The 17,722-nt window shown below is 42.3% G+C and overlaps 1 protein-coding gene across 4 annotated transcripts in view; it reads left to right on the forward strand.

Moving 5' to 3' along the window:
* RELL1 (RELT like 1) overlaps window positions 1–16,003 on the forward strand; it is a 77,641-nt gene extending 61,638 nt beyond the window's left edge. The window contains exons 6-7 of one of the 4 annotated variants that reach the window (XM_044946001.2): window positions 571–709; window positions 8,765–9,444. In XM_044946001.2, the coding sequence (XP_044801936.2) occupies window positions 571–706 (136 nt within the window). In that variant the 3' untranslated portion in view covers window positions 707–709; window positions 8,765–9,444. Of the gene's footprint in view, window positions 1–484; window positions 710–8,764; window positions 9,445–13,934 lie in introns of those variants that run through there. The other 3 variants (XM_025290184.3, XR_006552284.2, XR_006552285.2) reach the window with 3 other exon arrangements.
* Window positions 16,004–17,722: the final 1,719 nt, after the last annotated feature.

Consider the following 17,722-nt stretch of genomic DNA (forward strand, 5'->3'; position numbering starts at 1 on the left):
TTAGAAACCACAGCTCTGAGGCTGTTTCATATTTGAGTGCCCTTGTTTCTTAGTGCATTTTCACATGCTCTATAAACTGTGTAGCAGAATCTCTGATGCGTTGAGTGAACAGTAGCTGGGAGGTTTGGCCGGGGGTGGGGAGCCTTGCTCTGTGGGATGGTCCCTCCTGTTGTATATGGTGAATTTCTTTTCTTTAAAAAAATTTTTTTTTTTGATTGAGGTATAGTTGATTTAAAATGTCATGTTAGTTTCAGGTGTACAGCACAGTGATTTGATTTTTATTACATACACACACACACACATATATATTCTTTTTCAGATTCTTTTCCTTTATAGGTTGTTACAAAATATTGAGTATAGTTCGCTGTGCTATAGAGGAGGCTCTTGTTGGTTATTTTATTATATACAGTAGTGTGCACATGTGAATGTGGTGATTTTCACTGCTGTCCTAACTTTTGACTGTGTTTGTTTTGGGATCCTCCAGGTGGATTTTTAGTTCATTCATGGTTCTTGTTCAGTGGAAAAGCAAAACCCATCACATCTCCTCTTCCCCCTGCTCCACCCGCTCAGGTTTAGAGTTACAAAAGTGGAACCCAAGTCCAATCAGAAGGAGCGGAGAAGTTTGATGTCAGTTAGTGGGACCGACGGTGTCAATGGGGAGGTGCCAGTGACGCCTGTGAAGAGACAGCAAAGTGACTCAGAGTAGCAGGTAAGTTGGAGATGTGGCGGCATGGGGGTGGGGTAGTACATGGCAGGGAGAAGGTGCATCCCTGGGGTCTATGGTGACATGAGAGTGACTCAGGAAGGACATAGGAGTGGAGCAGGTAGGGCTGTAGGGGACAGAACACCATCTCTTGTCTGCCCATAGCTTTGTGTGAAGAGCCCATCAACACAGGTGCCTCTAGAGGCTTGGCCTACGTGGTGATGAGGAGGATTGCTTATGATGCAATGTGGAGTGGTGGAGATTGTGGTAAACTAGAGATCAGATGCCCCATCTATAGGGTTTGCATGCCCACAAGACAGGAGGCACTTAGTGTGGCTATATCTTTGCAAAAAAAAGATGGAAATCTAGGGGTTTTTACATATGAAATCACCAAAGACTTTTAAATGTTGGCAGCTTGGTAAAAGTCCTTTTAAAAACCATTCAGGCCAAATGACACATAATCTTGTCGTCACTTCTAGGTTAACAATGATTTGATAAAGACCAGAGCAAGCAAAGCAATCCTTTTTTCTTTGAGAAACTAGTTTTCTTTGATGCATCACAGTTCTAAAATATCCCTAGTAGAAATATTACTCTTTCCATCAGATATTTTGAAGCAATTTAAAAGCGAAAGTGAATGCTTCTTAGTTTGGCTGTTTTAACTTTAGAAGATATTACTTAAAAAAAAAAAAAAAGCCTCTGCTAATTTGATATTGGCTTAGCTTTTATCTTCCTGTTTGCTTTCTGTTCTGGCTTGAGTCCTGCCCATCCCTTTCATGTTATTTATTAGATATAAAAGGAAGGGAGTGACCAGCTCCAGAGTCTTCAGTGGAACCATCAGAGCCTGAGTGTTAAGGCAAGAGAGGTTCCACTTACAAAGGGAGGGGGAGGCAGGGTCCTAGAAAGTATAGGGAAATAGCAAGGTTGAGCCTGAACCTTTGAGTCAGGCTGCCAGGTTCAAGTCCCCATTTACCACTCACTAGCGCTGGGACCTGGGCAAGGTGCTTGGGCTTTTTGTGTCTCACTTTCCTCACTGGGAAGTGAAAATAATACTGCCTGACTGGAGGGATGGCAATAAGATATGAGGGAAATAACGCAGGAAGCCCAGGACCTGGCAGATAGGAAATGCTCAGGCAGTGCTACTAATTATTATAAGTGAATTCACTTGTGGTCAGTGTGGCTGCGTGGGGGGAGAAGTGGCTTTTGAGTAGAGCTTCTCTGATAACCTGCCCAGGCTCAGAGGGGTTGGGGATGATCCAGAAGTCATCTGGAGGAATTGTGCTCCTGAATTCCATAAGACATAGGGGTTCTCATAGCTTTCCAGTACTAACTCTTGCTGTCTTGCCCTTGGGAAGATCTGGCCCCTCCCCGTGAGTTGAGAAGCCCAATAGGGGCTTTCTTAAAAAGCAGAGTTCCTTTTTAGTCAGTTACTCTGGCCTTGGGAAGGGAACCAGTATTTAGGAAAAGGAAGTGGATGATGAAGATAATAATAAAAGCAACTGATGTCAGTTCAGAGTTCTAGTCTTCTGGATGTTGTACTGAGATATATCTCACATGTCACTATTATAAACATTTCCTAACGGGATGAATACTTTTATCCCTGCTTTATAGATGAGGAAATCAGTGCATGGAAAGGGTAAGTTATATACATGGTGTGGGTCACACAGCTGGAAAGAGCAGCTGATTTGAACCGAGGTCTGTGACTCTAAGACCAGCCACACTCTTCTGCCATCCTGGGGTGCTCATGAAGGGGCAGCTGAAGACCCACGAATGCAGAACATTTCCACCAATGATGTAGAACCTGGTGGTCTACTATGGTAGTCACTGGTCATCTATGGCTACGTAAATGTAAATTAATTAAAGAATTCAGTTCTGCAGTTGCACTAGTCACATTCTAAGTGTTCAGTAGCCATAGACGGCTAGGGTGTGCCATGTTGGACAACTTCTATGGCATTTCCGTTGTTGCAGAAAGTGTTACCGACAGAGTAGATGGTACTCAGGTGTTAGAACTGGAGTTCTGAGTGGTTTTGGTCAATTAGAGAAACATTCTGACTGAAAGCATGAGGGCTTGCCTTTTGGGAAGAGAAGTATGTGGCTATTCAAGTCTACGGTGAGGAAGGCCAGCCAGTTCAGCTGCAAAGAAAGCATGAGTTGTAATGAGAGTTCTGCAGATGAGTCATCAACCTGGCAGTGTGTTGAGGGACGGAGCAGACCGTGGCTAAGAAGACACTGTTCGCCCTCAGGCAGGAAGTGCAAGGTGATCCTTGGTCTGGCCCAGCAGGATTAGAGCCTTGCTAATGTGCCGTGGCTGGTTTTGGCCACTACTGCCCAGAGAGAGGCACTCAGGATCTGGGAAGGTTAAAAGAATTAGGCTTGCTCAACTAGTGTTCTTGGTCCAAATTCTGTCTGTATCTGGATTTGATCCAGTCACCCGAAATTGTGACCACATCTCACTGGTTTAAAATTTGATACTCTCTGCAAAGCATCCAATCATCTCCCAGGATTTTGTGAAAGAGCATTGGATTTGATTAGGAGACCTGGGCTTTCATCCTAGCTTTGCTGCTTGGAAATTGTCCTTAACTGTTTTTACTCTTGGTTTTCTTGAATGTGAAATAGGATATTGAATTCATCAATTGAGTACAAGTGCCAGGAGAGCATCTGGCATGTTGTTGGCTCTCGGTGGTGTTGTGCTGGCCAAAGGATCAACAAGCACATGAGTGACCTTAGAAAGGGGTGTGTTTTCTGAGCCTTCAACTTTTTAATTAATTTTGGAATAAAAAAATATTTATTTTGGAAAATGTCAAAGAGACTCAAAAGTAGAGAGAGTAGTATCATGAATGCCCATGGGACTAATTTATTTATAATACGTGCTGTGTGTTGAGTATCTACTGTGTACCTGGCATGCTTTGGAAGGAGTAGTAGGGAGGTGCCAGGTTAAGCACAGAGAGTTGAAGCAACTTGTTTCAAGTTAGCAGTAAGAATGTGGTAGAGTTTAGAGTCCAACCCGGGCAGTCTGGCTCCTGGAGTCCCAGCGTCACCACTCAGCCAGGTCTGGGAAAATCAGGTCCTAGGATTAGAGTCTACTGGGATTGGGACTTGCTGAGTAAGGATGTCTGGTGAGCCCAACAGAGAATGGACTCGAAGAATGGAGGGAAGGCAGTATTCATTGACACTTAAAAATATTTGTGTATTCATGAAAATTTTTCTTGCTTGGTTTCTTATTATTTCTCATCCTCCAAGAGATGGCTATTTAATAGGACTTGATTTTCCAACTAGAGAAGTCTGGAAGTTTTTCCTTCTGGACCCAGATGGCAGAGTTCTGAGCTGGTTCTGAGCCGAATCAAAAGATCTGCAGTGGAATGTAGCTAATACAGTAAGACAGGAGTATTATGTATCTTTACACTGTCTGATACAGTTTTTAGAGTTGTATTTTTTTTCTGAAAAATATTTTTGTTTAAATTTGGATTTTTTGGCCATGCTATTTTACTGAAATGCCTTGTTTTAAACTGGAGTGGGTTGCCATTTCCTTCTTCAAGGGATCGTCTCAACCCAGGGATCGAACCCAGGTCTCCCATATTGCAGGCAGATTCTTTACCGTCTGAGCCACCCGGGGCTACTGTTTTAATGTAAGACTGATCTAAATATTTGAATACAAATGCACATCTACCCAGTGGTTAGGATTCCTTCTTAAAAAAAAAAAAAAATCCAGTGGCTGATGCCACAAACTAGATTTAGGATTTCTCTCCCTCTCCTTCTCTTTTTATTTTTTCTTTTAAAGTAATTTTTATTGGCATTTTCCTTCTATTTTTAAAAAATAAAATCTGCTGTTTGGCATTTTTTCCCCTCAGTTTCCTTGGCCTGAGTTCTGTTTTGTAGCTGGATCTGATTTGCCCTCTGCCTGATTTATTTTGGCAATGCAGTTAAAATGGTTTCTTTTTTCCACAGAAAATGTGTTTTTATTTCTTCTTAGAAGAATAAGCTTTTGTTCTTCAAAGTTAAATAAATCAAATTGCTTTCAGCCTCCAAATGCCACTGCTTTGTCTTCATTATCATTGGTCTTTTGCTTTTTAAAAGTGATGCTGTCGTAAGCATTCTCCAGCACATGTTTCTGAAGTATCTGCCCCCCTCTTTTTTTTTTTTTTCCAATTTATGGTAGTACCTTATTGAAGACATTGATTTGGTAAGCTTACAGAACAATGTTTTTTATGAAAACAAAAATTGTATTAGATATCTTTTTGTTTCAAGTTTTTTTGTTATTGGAGCTATTCTATTAATTCTTATTTCAGTCCTTTAGCTTACTAATTAAAGGCTGAGTTTTAAGAATTTCCTGGTAGTCCAGTGGTTAGGACATCACAGTCTCATTGCTGAGGGCCCATGTTCGATCCCTGGTTGGGGACCTAAGGGGATCCCACAAGCCGAGAGGTGCTGCCAAGAGAAAAAATAGAAAGCACAGCTGAGTTTTAAACTGCTTAGGTTTTCCTGAGGTGGAGGGGTGGGGGGCAGGGCGTTGTTTGTTTTAAGAATTCCTTTTTTTTAAGCTTAAAATTTTTTTTTTTAAATTATTTTGTTTTTGGCTGCGCTGTGCACAGGCGCTATGTTGCAGCACGTGGGCTTTCTCTAGTTGCAGTGAGCCCGGCTTTTCATTGCAGTGGGCTTCTCTTGTTGCAGAGCACTGGCTGTAGGATTCGAGGGCTTCAGCAGTGGCAGGGCACGGGCTGAGCTGTCCCGAGACGTGTAGGATCATAGTGCCCAGACCAGGGATTGAACCTGCATCCCCCGCATTGGCAGATGGATTCTTGTGAGGTCCCTAAACTGTTTAGGTTTAACTGTGCCACTAACTACCAATTGTTTTCAGCAAGTTACTTAACCCCTCCAATCCTCATTTCTTCATCTTTAAAGTGGTGTGGGGTGGGGTGTTGGACATGAGTGACATACTGTATATGTACAGTTCTTAAGTCAGGCCTTAGCACAGAGTTAGTATTAACTAACTCACTGTTCACTATTATCAGTAATTTCCACCCCACTCTCAGGGGTTTTCGTTATCCATTAGCTCATTCCTCAAGCATCACTTTTGGATACTGTGACTCCCTTTTTACTTCTTAAGAACATTAGGGCTTTCGACTCTGATGACATCTTAGAAATAGATACTTGGCAAGTCCCTTAGGAATTTGGGCTATTTTCTTGTTTGTGTTAAGAGGGGCTTAGAAATAACCATGCCTCTCTTACTAGAGGTGGAATCAGAATTAGCAACAAGGCAATTGAAAAGTGTTGTAGCTTAAATTTTTTTATTAGACAGATCAGAGGAGGGGTTATATGAAGAGGTAGTGTGGACTGGATTGTCTGTACTTACCTGTGCTGCTGCGTGGCAGGGGCTCTGCTCAGGGATAAAAGTCTCCTTTTTGCCAAGACTATCTCAGGGATGATGCTCCCTTCCTCTTCAGGACCACGGCCAGGCACAGGGTCAGATCTCCTGACCCTCAGGGCTTTCATTTTCCTACTTTAACAGTGAGGGAAGCATGCTTTTCTCCGTTTTGCTTTTGAACTCTTGTGACAGGCAGTGCAGTGAAAGTCGCTGAGTCATATCCGACTTTTTGTGACCCCATGGACTGTAGCCCACCAGGCTCCTCTGTCCATGGGATTCTCCAGGCAAGAATACTGCAGTGGGTTGCCCTGCCCTCCTCCAGGGATCTTCCTGACCCAGGGATTGAACCCACATCTCTTATGTCTTCTGCACTGGCAGGCGGATTCTTTACCACCTGGGAAGCCTGAGAAACTTTAGGTACCATGAGTTAATTTTTTTTCTCTATAGCTTATATATTTTTTTCAGGACAAAATACATATGTTTTTTTTTAAAGCCAAAGGATCTCAGATTTGATGGAAGCCCCTTCAGTTGGTTCCTTGGCATTTATAGACAGAAACTACACTCCAATAGCCATGGATAGGACCACCTGGCTGATTTAGAAATGGCGGAATACATTTCTAAAGAGTAAAAGCAGTACTTTCTTTGATGCTTGTGCTGTTCTTGTATGAAAGACCAATCCCACTGAGTCCATCTTAAATACAAAGGTGGAGGGAGGTTAACGTCTATCCTTGACTGCTCACTGCCTGTGAAAACACAGGCCTGTAGAACCAGGCAGATGAGAAGAGCTGAGTGGGAGATAGACATTTGAATGCAACCTGATGGGTTATGGGTGGTCATCTCTGCACTTTGTAGTTGAAGAGCCAGGCTCAATGGGGTGAATTTTTCCCAGATCCCTGAGCTAGGTAGGCAGAGGGCTTAGGTGGGAAAAAATCCACACATTGGGGCCCATATGCTCCAATGTGGCTTTGAAGTTCAAGGGAGCTTTGCTTCAACAGAGAAAACAATCCTCATTCAGTGTATCCTTGTAATTCACAGTGGTGATCATTTCAACATTATCAACTTTCCTAGGCTCCGTCTCCTATGGGGACTACCTGATGTCTTTTGGCTGTTAGAGCTGTGTCTGGATCAGTCCAAAGTTGTGAGCTATTCTGTTTTCTTACAAGTAGACTGAGATCATAGACTTTGAGATCTCAGAGGAGCTGTGATGGCTAATTCAGGTCAGTTCCAGTACAGTTTTGTCTTTTAAAAGTATTTATTGAGGCCCTGCTATGTGCCAGGCCTTAGGAGCGCAACGGTGTGGAAAAGGGACAGAGGTGGGCCATGCTGTCATGGAACTTCTGCTAGTTTTCGTAGTAATTTTTACTCTCCGTGTTCCTGTCCCCTCATTTAAGAATAAAGAGGCCCTAAAACAATACCCAGTTGTGGATGTGACTGGTGATAGAAGCAAGATCCGATGCTGTAAAGAGCAATATTGCATAGGAACCTGGCATGCAAAGAGATGACTCATTGGAAAAGACTCTGATGCTGGGAGGGACTGGGGGCAGGAGGAGAAGGGGACGACAGAGGATGAGATGGCTAGATGGCATCACTGACTCGATGGACGTGAGTCTGAGTGAACTCCGGGAGTTGGTGATGGACAGGGAGGCCTGGCGTGCTGCGATTCATGGGGTCACAAAGAGTCAGACATGACTGAGTGACTGAACTGAACTGAACTGAGGACATTATGGACGTTGTTCAAGGTTATCAGGGATGGTTCATTCCAGAGCTTGAGCTTGGACTTCCTGATAGTTCAACCTCTTCACTGCTTCTGAGGGCCTGGATATTACAAGTGTTTGAAATGGAATCACTTTTAAAAATGGAAAAATGAGACATGCACGCAATATAATATTCAAATAGCATTAAGAAGTTGTGGAGTGAAAAATGTCTTTGAAAAACCAAGACTTTATCCTGTCTATACCCTTTCACCCCCTACCACACACACATCATTTCCCAGTCTTTTTCCCAAGAGGGGACCATGGTTGTCGTGTCCTCAATATCCTTTCAGGATTATGCTATGCGTGTACCTGCTTATACAGCACGTATATGTGTCAGGACTTCGCTGGTGGTCTAGTGGTTAAGAATCCACCTGCCAGTGCAGGGGATGTGGGTTCAATCCCTGGTTGGGGAACTAAGATCGCATATGCCCCACCAGGCAACTAGAGAGAAGCCCACACACCACAACTAAGACCCAATGCAGCCAAGTAAATAATTTTTTTAAAAAGTACATATATGTCTGCAGCCCCCTCCTTTGCCCTTCTACAAATAAGAGCTTAGATACATGTCTGCACCTTCCTTTTTATTGAAGTTGATGACTGATAACTTCTGTGAACTGTTTTTAATTCTCCCACATTGATTTAGCCATGAGGAGTGGACATGCTGGACTCATTTAAAATGTTGTATGCACTGTTGGTTCTGTGTTGTTGGGAATAGCCCCCAAAACATTTATGGACATAATCTGAGAGTCTGGGGTGGACCTAAAACATACTTTGCTGTCATCAACTATAGTGTTCTAAATTATTCTCCACACCTTTGATCTGTGTACGGAAGAGACTGAAACGTTTGTCAGTGTTCCCAGAATTTAGATAACTTGGGGGCCCAGAGGTTTTGTTTTGTGTTGCCACCAAAGTTAACTGTCTCCTCTCCTCAATTATCTCCCTCGGCAGGGTCTGCTCCAGGCTGCCTCCCTAGTCCTGGCTGGAAGGTGACCCGCTGACTGCTAAGGGAGCTTATCTGTCCTCCCAGGGGGCCCTGACACCCTCTGACAAGGCTTGGGAAAGAGGGCTGGGATGTCTGCCCTTTCACCACAGAAGCTGGAGCACTGGAGGCTCACGGGGATTTTGGAGGATGAAAGAAAGGACAGACCTAAGGCATCCTAGGAAATGCCTTTGGAGACACTTTGGCCTAAAATGGGAAAGAAGAGAAAATTAATAATCATATTCAGGATTTTTATGTTTCTTAGTCTGTAACTCAAGACTTGGAACTACTAACTTTAAATAGCTAAATAAATAGTAGTCCCTGTTTTCTAGAAGTCACCTGTTTTCTACAAGGATGTATGATGTTGTCGTAGCTCCACAGTATGGGTTCTGGAAGCAGACTCCTTGTGGCAAGTCCTGGCCTGGCATTTTACAACTGTGTGTTCTTGGACAAGTTCCTTAGCCTCTGATGCCTTGGCTTTTCCATCTGCAAAATAGGCTTAATAATAATACTACCACCTGCCTCAGAGGGATGTTGTTCCTTGGCACTTCGCAACTGCTAAATAGGCAAATGCTTCATGTTATTATTGCAATATTGTGTCAGATGGAGCCTATTTAAACACTTAGCAAATAAAAGTGTAAAAAATTAATTTTGGGGGGCATGTGGCATATGGTTTCTTAGTTCCTGACCAGGGATTGAACCTGTGCCCCTGGCAGTGGAAACATATAGTTTTAACCACTGGATCACCAGGGAAGTCCCCCAGATGAATAGTTTTTGATGTTTCTTAATTTTCTTGAGACTCAGAGAGGCAGGTTAGATGTAACCTATCAGATGTTGTGGTTTTGTTTATTTGACACTCAGGTAGAGACTTACTGGGGTTTCCCTGATGGCTCAGCTGTAAAGAGTCTGCCTGGAATGCAGGAGACGCAGGAGACGCAGGAGACGCTGGTTCAATCCCTGGGTTGGCAAGATCCCCTGGAGGAGGGCATGGGAACACACTCCAGGCAACCCATTCTTGCCTGGAGAATCCCATGGGCAGAGGAGCCTGGCGGGCCACAGTCCATAGGGTCACAAAGAATCTCACACAACTGAAGGGACTTAGCACAACCATGAGAGACCTACTAAAGGCAAGGCAGCAGAGAGGCAGCATTTGGCTTGTTTTTTTTCCTTAGTAGAAAGAGGTGGGACCATTTGGAGTCATAAGTGGTTCTGCCTGGAGCTTAGTGTAGATTTTGAATCAGAGGTGTATTGAGACTAGTAGGGAACTGCTGTATTTCATTTAATTCCTTCCCAAGTGAACCCTTGTTTTTCCAGATATAGAATAACTTTCCATTTTACTTGGCATAAAGCGCTCTGATTCTCACCATCCATTGGATTGGTAAATCACAAGCTCACCTGTTGTCACTTGGGAAGCCCAACGTTGCTAAATATATGAACAGCTTTAAATTGCTGTGAAGCTGGGACTTACCTGGTGGTCCAGTGGTTAAGATGTCACCTTCCAGTTAGTGCAAGGGGTGTGGGTTTGATTCGTGGTCGGGGAGCTAAGATCCCACATACCTTGTGGCCAAAAAACCAAAACAGAAAACAGAAGCAATGTTGTAACAAATCAATAAAGACTTTCAAAATGGGCCACATCAAAAAGTCTTAAAAATGTTCTGTGAAGCTATAACTCAGATTAACCCTCAGAATTCTCCGTAATATCCACATCTAATGTGAGAAAATTCAAAGCTCCAGGGAGTGGACAGCTTCCCCACTGGTGATGTTCAGGAAAGAGCAGGCAAGGGCAGGCTTCGGAAGACCCCGCGGTGCCATGGGGTGTGATTGGTGTGGCAGTGACTATGGGGCTTCCAGGTGACCTCCTGGGCTGGAACCACTGCTTTCCTGTTATTAATTGTGTGGCCTTGGGCGAGCTATTGAACCTGCTAGCCTCAGTGTCCACTTATGAAAAGTGAGAGTCGGCCTTGACTCATGGAGTCACTGGAAAGAGTGAGTTACTGAGTCTGGAGTGCTTAGCACGGCAGTGCCTGGTATATAGCACTGTGTAAATGTCAGCCACTGTTGTTAGTCAGACAGTGCTCCTTCCTTAATCCCCCGTCCTTGGAGGTCTCAGTGTTCACTGTCGGTGAATGTTTTTAGGCCTCTAATTTCTTAAAACATGGTTCTCATTATTAAAGGGGTCAGATCCTTTTTTCTGGAGAATCCCTTTTAGGAAGGCTCATGTGTGTTCTAATCAAAGCTCTACTGTGGCTTGTGTGGAACCATAATAATGGAATGGTCGTTTTTATTATTAGAATTGTGTAGAAAGCAGTAAACTTTACAGAAAAAGATGACCACTTTTTTCTAGATATTTTTTTTTCTCTAACGTTCTCAATTTCTCTCCATCAGTCTTGTTCTATGATGGAAATAGTCACACTTAGGACTTCTGAATTGTCATTTCAGTATATGGAAGTTTTGTTTCATTTCTCCCAGCTTGAGTAATCACTTGTGTAAGACAATCATCTCCAAATTTCCCCCGTCTTACCCCCCCAAAAAGATAGGTCAGTCTTATTAACTATGTAGGGTCCCATAGTGGTGGACCTGAGAATAACCGGTGGATGGAGTGTTTTTCCCCCTGTGGTCCCTGCTTCTGGCCTTCCTTAGCACTCACGCCAGCCCATCCCTGGCATTCACACTGCTGTGTGCCCTTAGAGAAGGCACCTTTTAACATTAATGTGCTGTAGTATAGAAACACTATTTTAAAATATATGTTTGTTTATAAATGCAGTTGTATTCACAGCTGTAGAATGAAATGAGAAGGAATTTAACAACGTCAAATGCACCATGACACAGTACCAGAAATAAGGCTGCAGTTGAAAATTTATAAGTTGTTCAGAACCTGGTGTCTTCTTTCCTCTGGATTATTGCTCAGAGAAGACAGGTATTTACCTGGGAATTGATAGCTGCCATGCTGGTCAAGTTTACCCTTTTGTTAAGTGTGTCTTTGTGAAGAGGGAGAGCCCGGAATTGTAATCAGTGCTGGGTAGCGTTCAGTAGCCCCTGAAAAGGTTAACTTTCCTTTTTTCTGCCTTGTTTCTGGTATTAGTAATCAAGCCTTTAAGCAGCAGTTTGCACTTTTCACATCCTCTTTCAAAGACATTGTATGCAGGGCAGTTTTAATCAGCCACAGAAGACCATTGTGGAAGAGAGCCACCGTGATGGGATGCTGGTGATGGTCATGATAGCTAACTTTTAGGAGGCTACTGACTGCTTGGCTTGTGTTAAGCATTGTACATATATCCTCTTATGTAAAACCCCCAACAGCTCTATGAGGGATGCTGCAAAGAGGCCAAGGTTCAACAGCTGGTCACAGGGGTCTGGATTTGGGGACAGGCCACTGGCCCCAGACTCTTCCTTGTTAGCCAGCCTTGGTCTTACATGCCCTCTCTTTAAAGTTAGTCAAATCTGTGCAAAGAACTCTAAATGGGAAGTTCTACTAAGTTGGAATGATGAAAATGCTTACTTTGATGAAACATTTCATTCTAAGCCTGACATCCCTTGCTTTTGAACTTCTTGCTTCTGTAATGCAAGAAAGTCCAGGGCTGAGGGAGCAGCTGATAAAAAGAGGAGACATAAAAATAGTTGAGTACCTATTTTCTAGTTAATGGCCTAGTTTGAAGTTTTCCTGAGAAAATTCTCTCTTCTTTGTTTACTTTTTGTTCTTTTAGGACAATTTTTCTGTTTTTGCACCTCTGGCATTTCTACTTTTTTTCCTTGCTAGTATCTTCCATATAATTATTAATCAACTCTTAAATGACAGTATTCCTGGAGTTGACTTTGTTTAGTCTTATGGCACAAATCCATAGCTCACTTGTGCTAGGTTGTAACAATGCAGTGCAGGGAATTACTTATTCGTTTATAAAGAACTTGGTTCATGCTGTTTTAGAGAACAATGTTTTATTTCCTTTTCAGTTAAAGGGATAAGGATCCTTTTCCCAACCCATTTAGTTTGGGAAATCTGTCTTTCACACACACACACACACACACACTGAATATTATAAATGACACAATGACAGAAAAGGATAATGTGGACAGTGTTGGACTACATATCCTGAAGGATGAATTATGAAATAAGTACAACAAAAAAAAAAAAAAAAAGAAAAAAAAGTAATACTTCAATAAAGACATACTATTGACTCTTTTCTGTTTCTTCATATTTCTGTAAGTTGATTTCATCGCTGTTTCTGTTTAGCATTTATAGGCAGCTACGATCTGGAGAGACAAGAGAATGTTTTGTTCCTTAACCTGATGCAGGTTGGCCTGCATGGTGTGTGTGTTTCAGTATACACAGGCGTACATAGAATTTTAGGATGCCTGTGTATCTTGGATCTTCAAGACAGGAAAGTAAAAGGGTACATAATTGTCACTTAGGTGAGACCACTGTAAACCAACCAAACAAAACACCCTTTGAGAAAAAAAGTAGAAAATTATTTTTCAGGTTTACAAGGGGCGTCATTTGTAGTTTAAACATAGACACTGACGTGGGCCAGTTGTTGGAAGAACCTAAAAATATTGTATATAGCTTTCTGAAGGAGAAGGAAGGCCTAGGATCGAGCATTTTGTCACCGTGTTCTTACTCGCCCAGCAAAGTCCCGGTCAGGCTGCCCCGTGTGCTCAGTGGAGATGTGGAGTGAAGTCAGTTTCGGGGGGCTTGGGAAAGACACTGTGCCTGACACACGTGAGGATACTTGTGATGACCACGCTCACCCTGTAGCTTGTTACTCATAGAATGGAAATGAAAAGTTAAAGCACAGGTTCCTGGAATAAGTAATACAGGATCTCCAAGGAGGACACCCACCAGTTACCCCAGAACCTTGTGTCCAACAGACCGATGCCCTCAGACCAGGGTGGTTCTCAAGTTCTGTTCTTTCTTGGTTTGTAAAATAAAGAGGTCCTTTGGAAATTGTGGTACTTAAATTTCCCTAGACCGAATTCTAGAAGAACCTGTAATGAGGGAAGGAATGCAATAGGACGGAGTGGGATGGGGTGGGACAAGGTGAGAATGGATTGGAATTCCCCCATGTTCTTAAATATTCAGGCAGATTAATATGGGATATGATGCTTGCCTTTTATAATGCTTTACCTTTTTCTTTTCTCTTGCAGGTATGACTATATGTGAAGAGTTCTAAAAGACTAAGAACTTAAAACATGTGAAGTTGCCTAGGGAATTATTTTTTATCTTTTATACAGTTTCTATGGTAGAGTCTACAGGCAAGTGGATGAAAGCTAAAAGGGAATACTGTTGCTATGCTGGATACAGAATTCAGTTTGCTTTGAAACAAATTTTGGTTTAAAAAATGTCTGATGAAAAATTTTATTCCTTATCCAAGGAGGAAAAGAGCTCATTTTTTTAATCTTCCCAACCACTATCCCTCCCAGTTCCCCATCCGTGGCCTTGGTGTGCACACTGCCATTTCTCCAGTACGCTCACTACGTACAGTGGAACTATTTGTGTACGGTCTGAGCTAATGCTCAGAGTGTGTGTGTGTGCACGCGTGTGTGTACACGTCTGTGTACCTGTGCTTCTGTTCCCCCAACCCTTGGATCTCATTTTGTTACTGGTTGTAAGATGATCCTCTTACAGTTTAACTGTAATAAAAAATAAAAGATGCATCTTCGCTGGTGAAGGCTCCTTGAAGATAGTCTAGCCCTGGGTACTTGATCCCCCCACCAAGAGATTACGGAGCTGGAGGGAACCAGATGCTAGACTTTGGATTCGGAGACCAGAAATCAGCACCGACCTGCTGCCAGCATGCCCCTCCTGGGCCACTCGTAAAATACTGAGTTGTTGTTTTTTTTTTAAACTCAAGCTAAGCAAATCTTATTTAGCCATTGGATAAGGGGGAAAATGGTTTAAAGTCACTAGAAAATGGTTTAAAGTCACTATAAAAAAGCCTTGTTTTGATAACCCAAGACCAAGACAAAACAATCTCCACTTCTGATGTAAGATGGGCCCGCACCTTCCTCTGGTATGTTTTCCTTGGTGTTCTTCCTGTTCTCCATCTTGTAACTAGTGCCTGTTTTTAAAGGGTTCTTGAAGGTTACTTTCTCCTGTAGGCCTGGAATACCCCACTTTTTAAAAAAAGAGCTGTACAGTTTATAGAACACCTGAAAGAACCCAGAGGTGAAGGAAGTGGTATATTTATGGTAGGTCTGGGCCAAGAGGAAAGGAGTCCAGTGCAGGGACTTCTCCAAGACCTGCCTCCTGTCAGTATTGCTGTGGTGCCTTGGGGCACTTCCTTTATTGCAAAAAGAAAACACAGTTCTCATTTATCTCAAAAGGTAATTCTTATGAAAATGTACTTTAAAGTATTTACTGTAAATATACTCATTCCATTCTTTTTCTGGCACCAGACTAAAAATTTCTAACCTTTTAAGTGAATGGTATGTTCAATTTCATGTGAATTTTTGCTGACAACTAATTAAAAGGTGTACGTGTGCATGCATATTCCCAGTGGACCAGGAGAAGGCAATATGGAAACAAATTTCACTGTGCTCCCAAAAGTAGCAATATAAGAATTTGAGGGGTGGGGTGGTGTGCATTAGTATAAATAATATATATGCAGTCTAGACCAGTAGTTTTATAAAAAGGAATCATTTTTTGTTTTAAAAATATCATGCCCTCAAAATGATGAGGGATAAAGTGTAAGATATTCTTCAGCTTTAATTATTTTTTAATTTTATTCAGGTCAGAGCACTTTTTTAAATAGCAATACAACAGACAAGAAAATACTCAAAATATTTAAAATTGTATTTATACCAAGAGTCCATATGTTTTAAATATTTTCTAATACTTGAGCAGTTGCTGTCTGACTGGCTTCCAAATATGCCAAGAGTTAAGCATAATATTTTCAACATACGTGCTTTTTACTGGTTTATATTATCTAATAATAATCCTTAAGTGTCTCCAGTGCAACTGATGTTTACAGGTCTTTTGTGTTTTTCCTCCTTCTTTAGAAGGCTTGGGGAGCCACAACAAAGTTACTGTATAAAACACTAATGATGGACTAACTTCTGATGTAATAAATGAGTTGGCTACCACCTCGATGTAAAAATTTGTAAAGGGAATTTTTCACCATTTTGAGTGTTAAATGTATTTTTAACTGTCTGGTTTGTACTTCTACAACTTTTGTACTACCAAAGAAGAGTTAAAAATAAAAATGTTAAACACAGGGAGCTGTTTTTGAATGATCCAATTGTTGGTGCCTTGGGTACTGAAACGTACAATTGTAGTCGGCATAATTTATCAAACTTAATGTCACAGTGACCATTTTCTTATGTCTAAATTGTCAAGTGACCACTTGGCTGACTTTCCTCATTGGGTTCTTCCTCTTCCCATAGTGATATCACCCCCTGATTATTATTTTAAGTCTGGAGATAATTTTGGATGTATGGAACAATTGCAGAAGCAGTACAAAGAGTTCTTGTATACTCTTCACCCCACTTTCCCTTATGGTATCATCTTACATAACCACTGAACAATGATCAAAGCTAAGAAACTAACATCAGTATAACACTATGAATTAAGTCACAACATCATTCCAGTCTCACCATTTATCCCATTAACATCCTGTTCTGTTCCAGATCGCCCACCGCATTTAGCCATTGGCGTCCTTAGTCTCCTCTGACCTGTGATTGTCCCTCAGTTTTTTAGGATCTTCACGTTAGTGTGTATGCATCAGTTATCTTATAGAATGCCCTTCAACCTAAGTGTGCCAGCTGTTTCTCCTGATTAGACCGAGAGTTTGCATTACAGAAAGGATGCCTTTCCTCTTGCTCCATATTGGGGGGCTGTTGGGGGAGAAAGTGAGGTCGGTATGCATCACTAGGGATGTCAGCCTCCACTATTTGGCCCAGGTGGTGGCCACTAGCTTTCATTTCTATGAAGTCACTAGTTTTCCCTTTGTAATGAATAAGTTTTTGAGGGGAGAGGCTTTGAGACTGGGGCTTCCCAGGTGGCACAGGGGTAAAGAAACTGCCTGCCAGTGTAGGAGATACGAGATGTGGGTTTGATCCCTGGACTGGGAAGATTCCCTGGAGGAGGAAATGGCAATCCGCTCCAATATTCTTTCCTGAAAAATTCCATGGACAGAAACCCTGGTGAACTACAGTCCATGGAGTTTCAAATAGTCAGACTCAACTGATTGTGCTGCGCACACACACACACACTTTGAAATTCAGTTCAGTTCAGTCACTCAGTCGTGTCCGACTCTTTGCGATCCCATGAATCGCAGCACGCCAGGCCTCCCTGTCCATCACCAACTCCTGAAGTTCACTCAAACTCAAGTCCATCGAGTCGGTGATGCCATCCAGCCATCTCATCCTCTGTTGTCCCCTTCTCCTCCTGTCCCCAACCCCTCCCAGCATCAGAGTCTTTTCCGATAAGTCAACACTTTGCATGAGGTGGTCAAAGTACTGGAGTTGCAGCTTTAGCATCATTCCTTCCAAAGAAATCCCAGGGCTGATCTCCTTGCAGTCCAAGGGATTCTCAAGAGTCTTCTCTTAACACCACAGTTCAAAAGCATCATTTCTTCTGTGCTCAGCTTTCTTCACAGTCCAACTTTCACATCCATACATGACCACAGGAAAAACCATAGCCTTGACTAGACAGACCTTTGTTGGCAAAGTAATGTCTCTGCTTTTCAATATGGTATCTAAGTTGGTCATAACTTTTCTTCCAAGGAGTAAGCGTCTTTTAATTTCATGGCTTCAGTCACCATCTGCAGTGATTTTGGAGCCCCCCAAAAATAAACTGACACTGTTTCCACTGTTTCCCCATCTATTTCCCATGAAGTGATGGGACCGGATGCCATGATCTTCGTTTTCTGAATGTTGAGCTTTAAGCCAACTTTTTCACTCTCCTCTTTCACTTTCATCAAGAGGCTTTTGAG

This window comes from Bubalus bubalis, chromosome 7, assembly GCF_019923935.1.
Source record: "Bubalus bubalis isolate 160015118507 breed Murrah chromosome 7, NDDB_SH_1, whole genome shotgun sequence".
Classification (NCBI taxonomy): domain Eukaryota; kingdom Metazoa; phylum Chordata; class Mammalia; order Artiodactyla; family Bovidae; genus Bubalus; species Bubalus bubalis.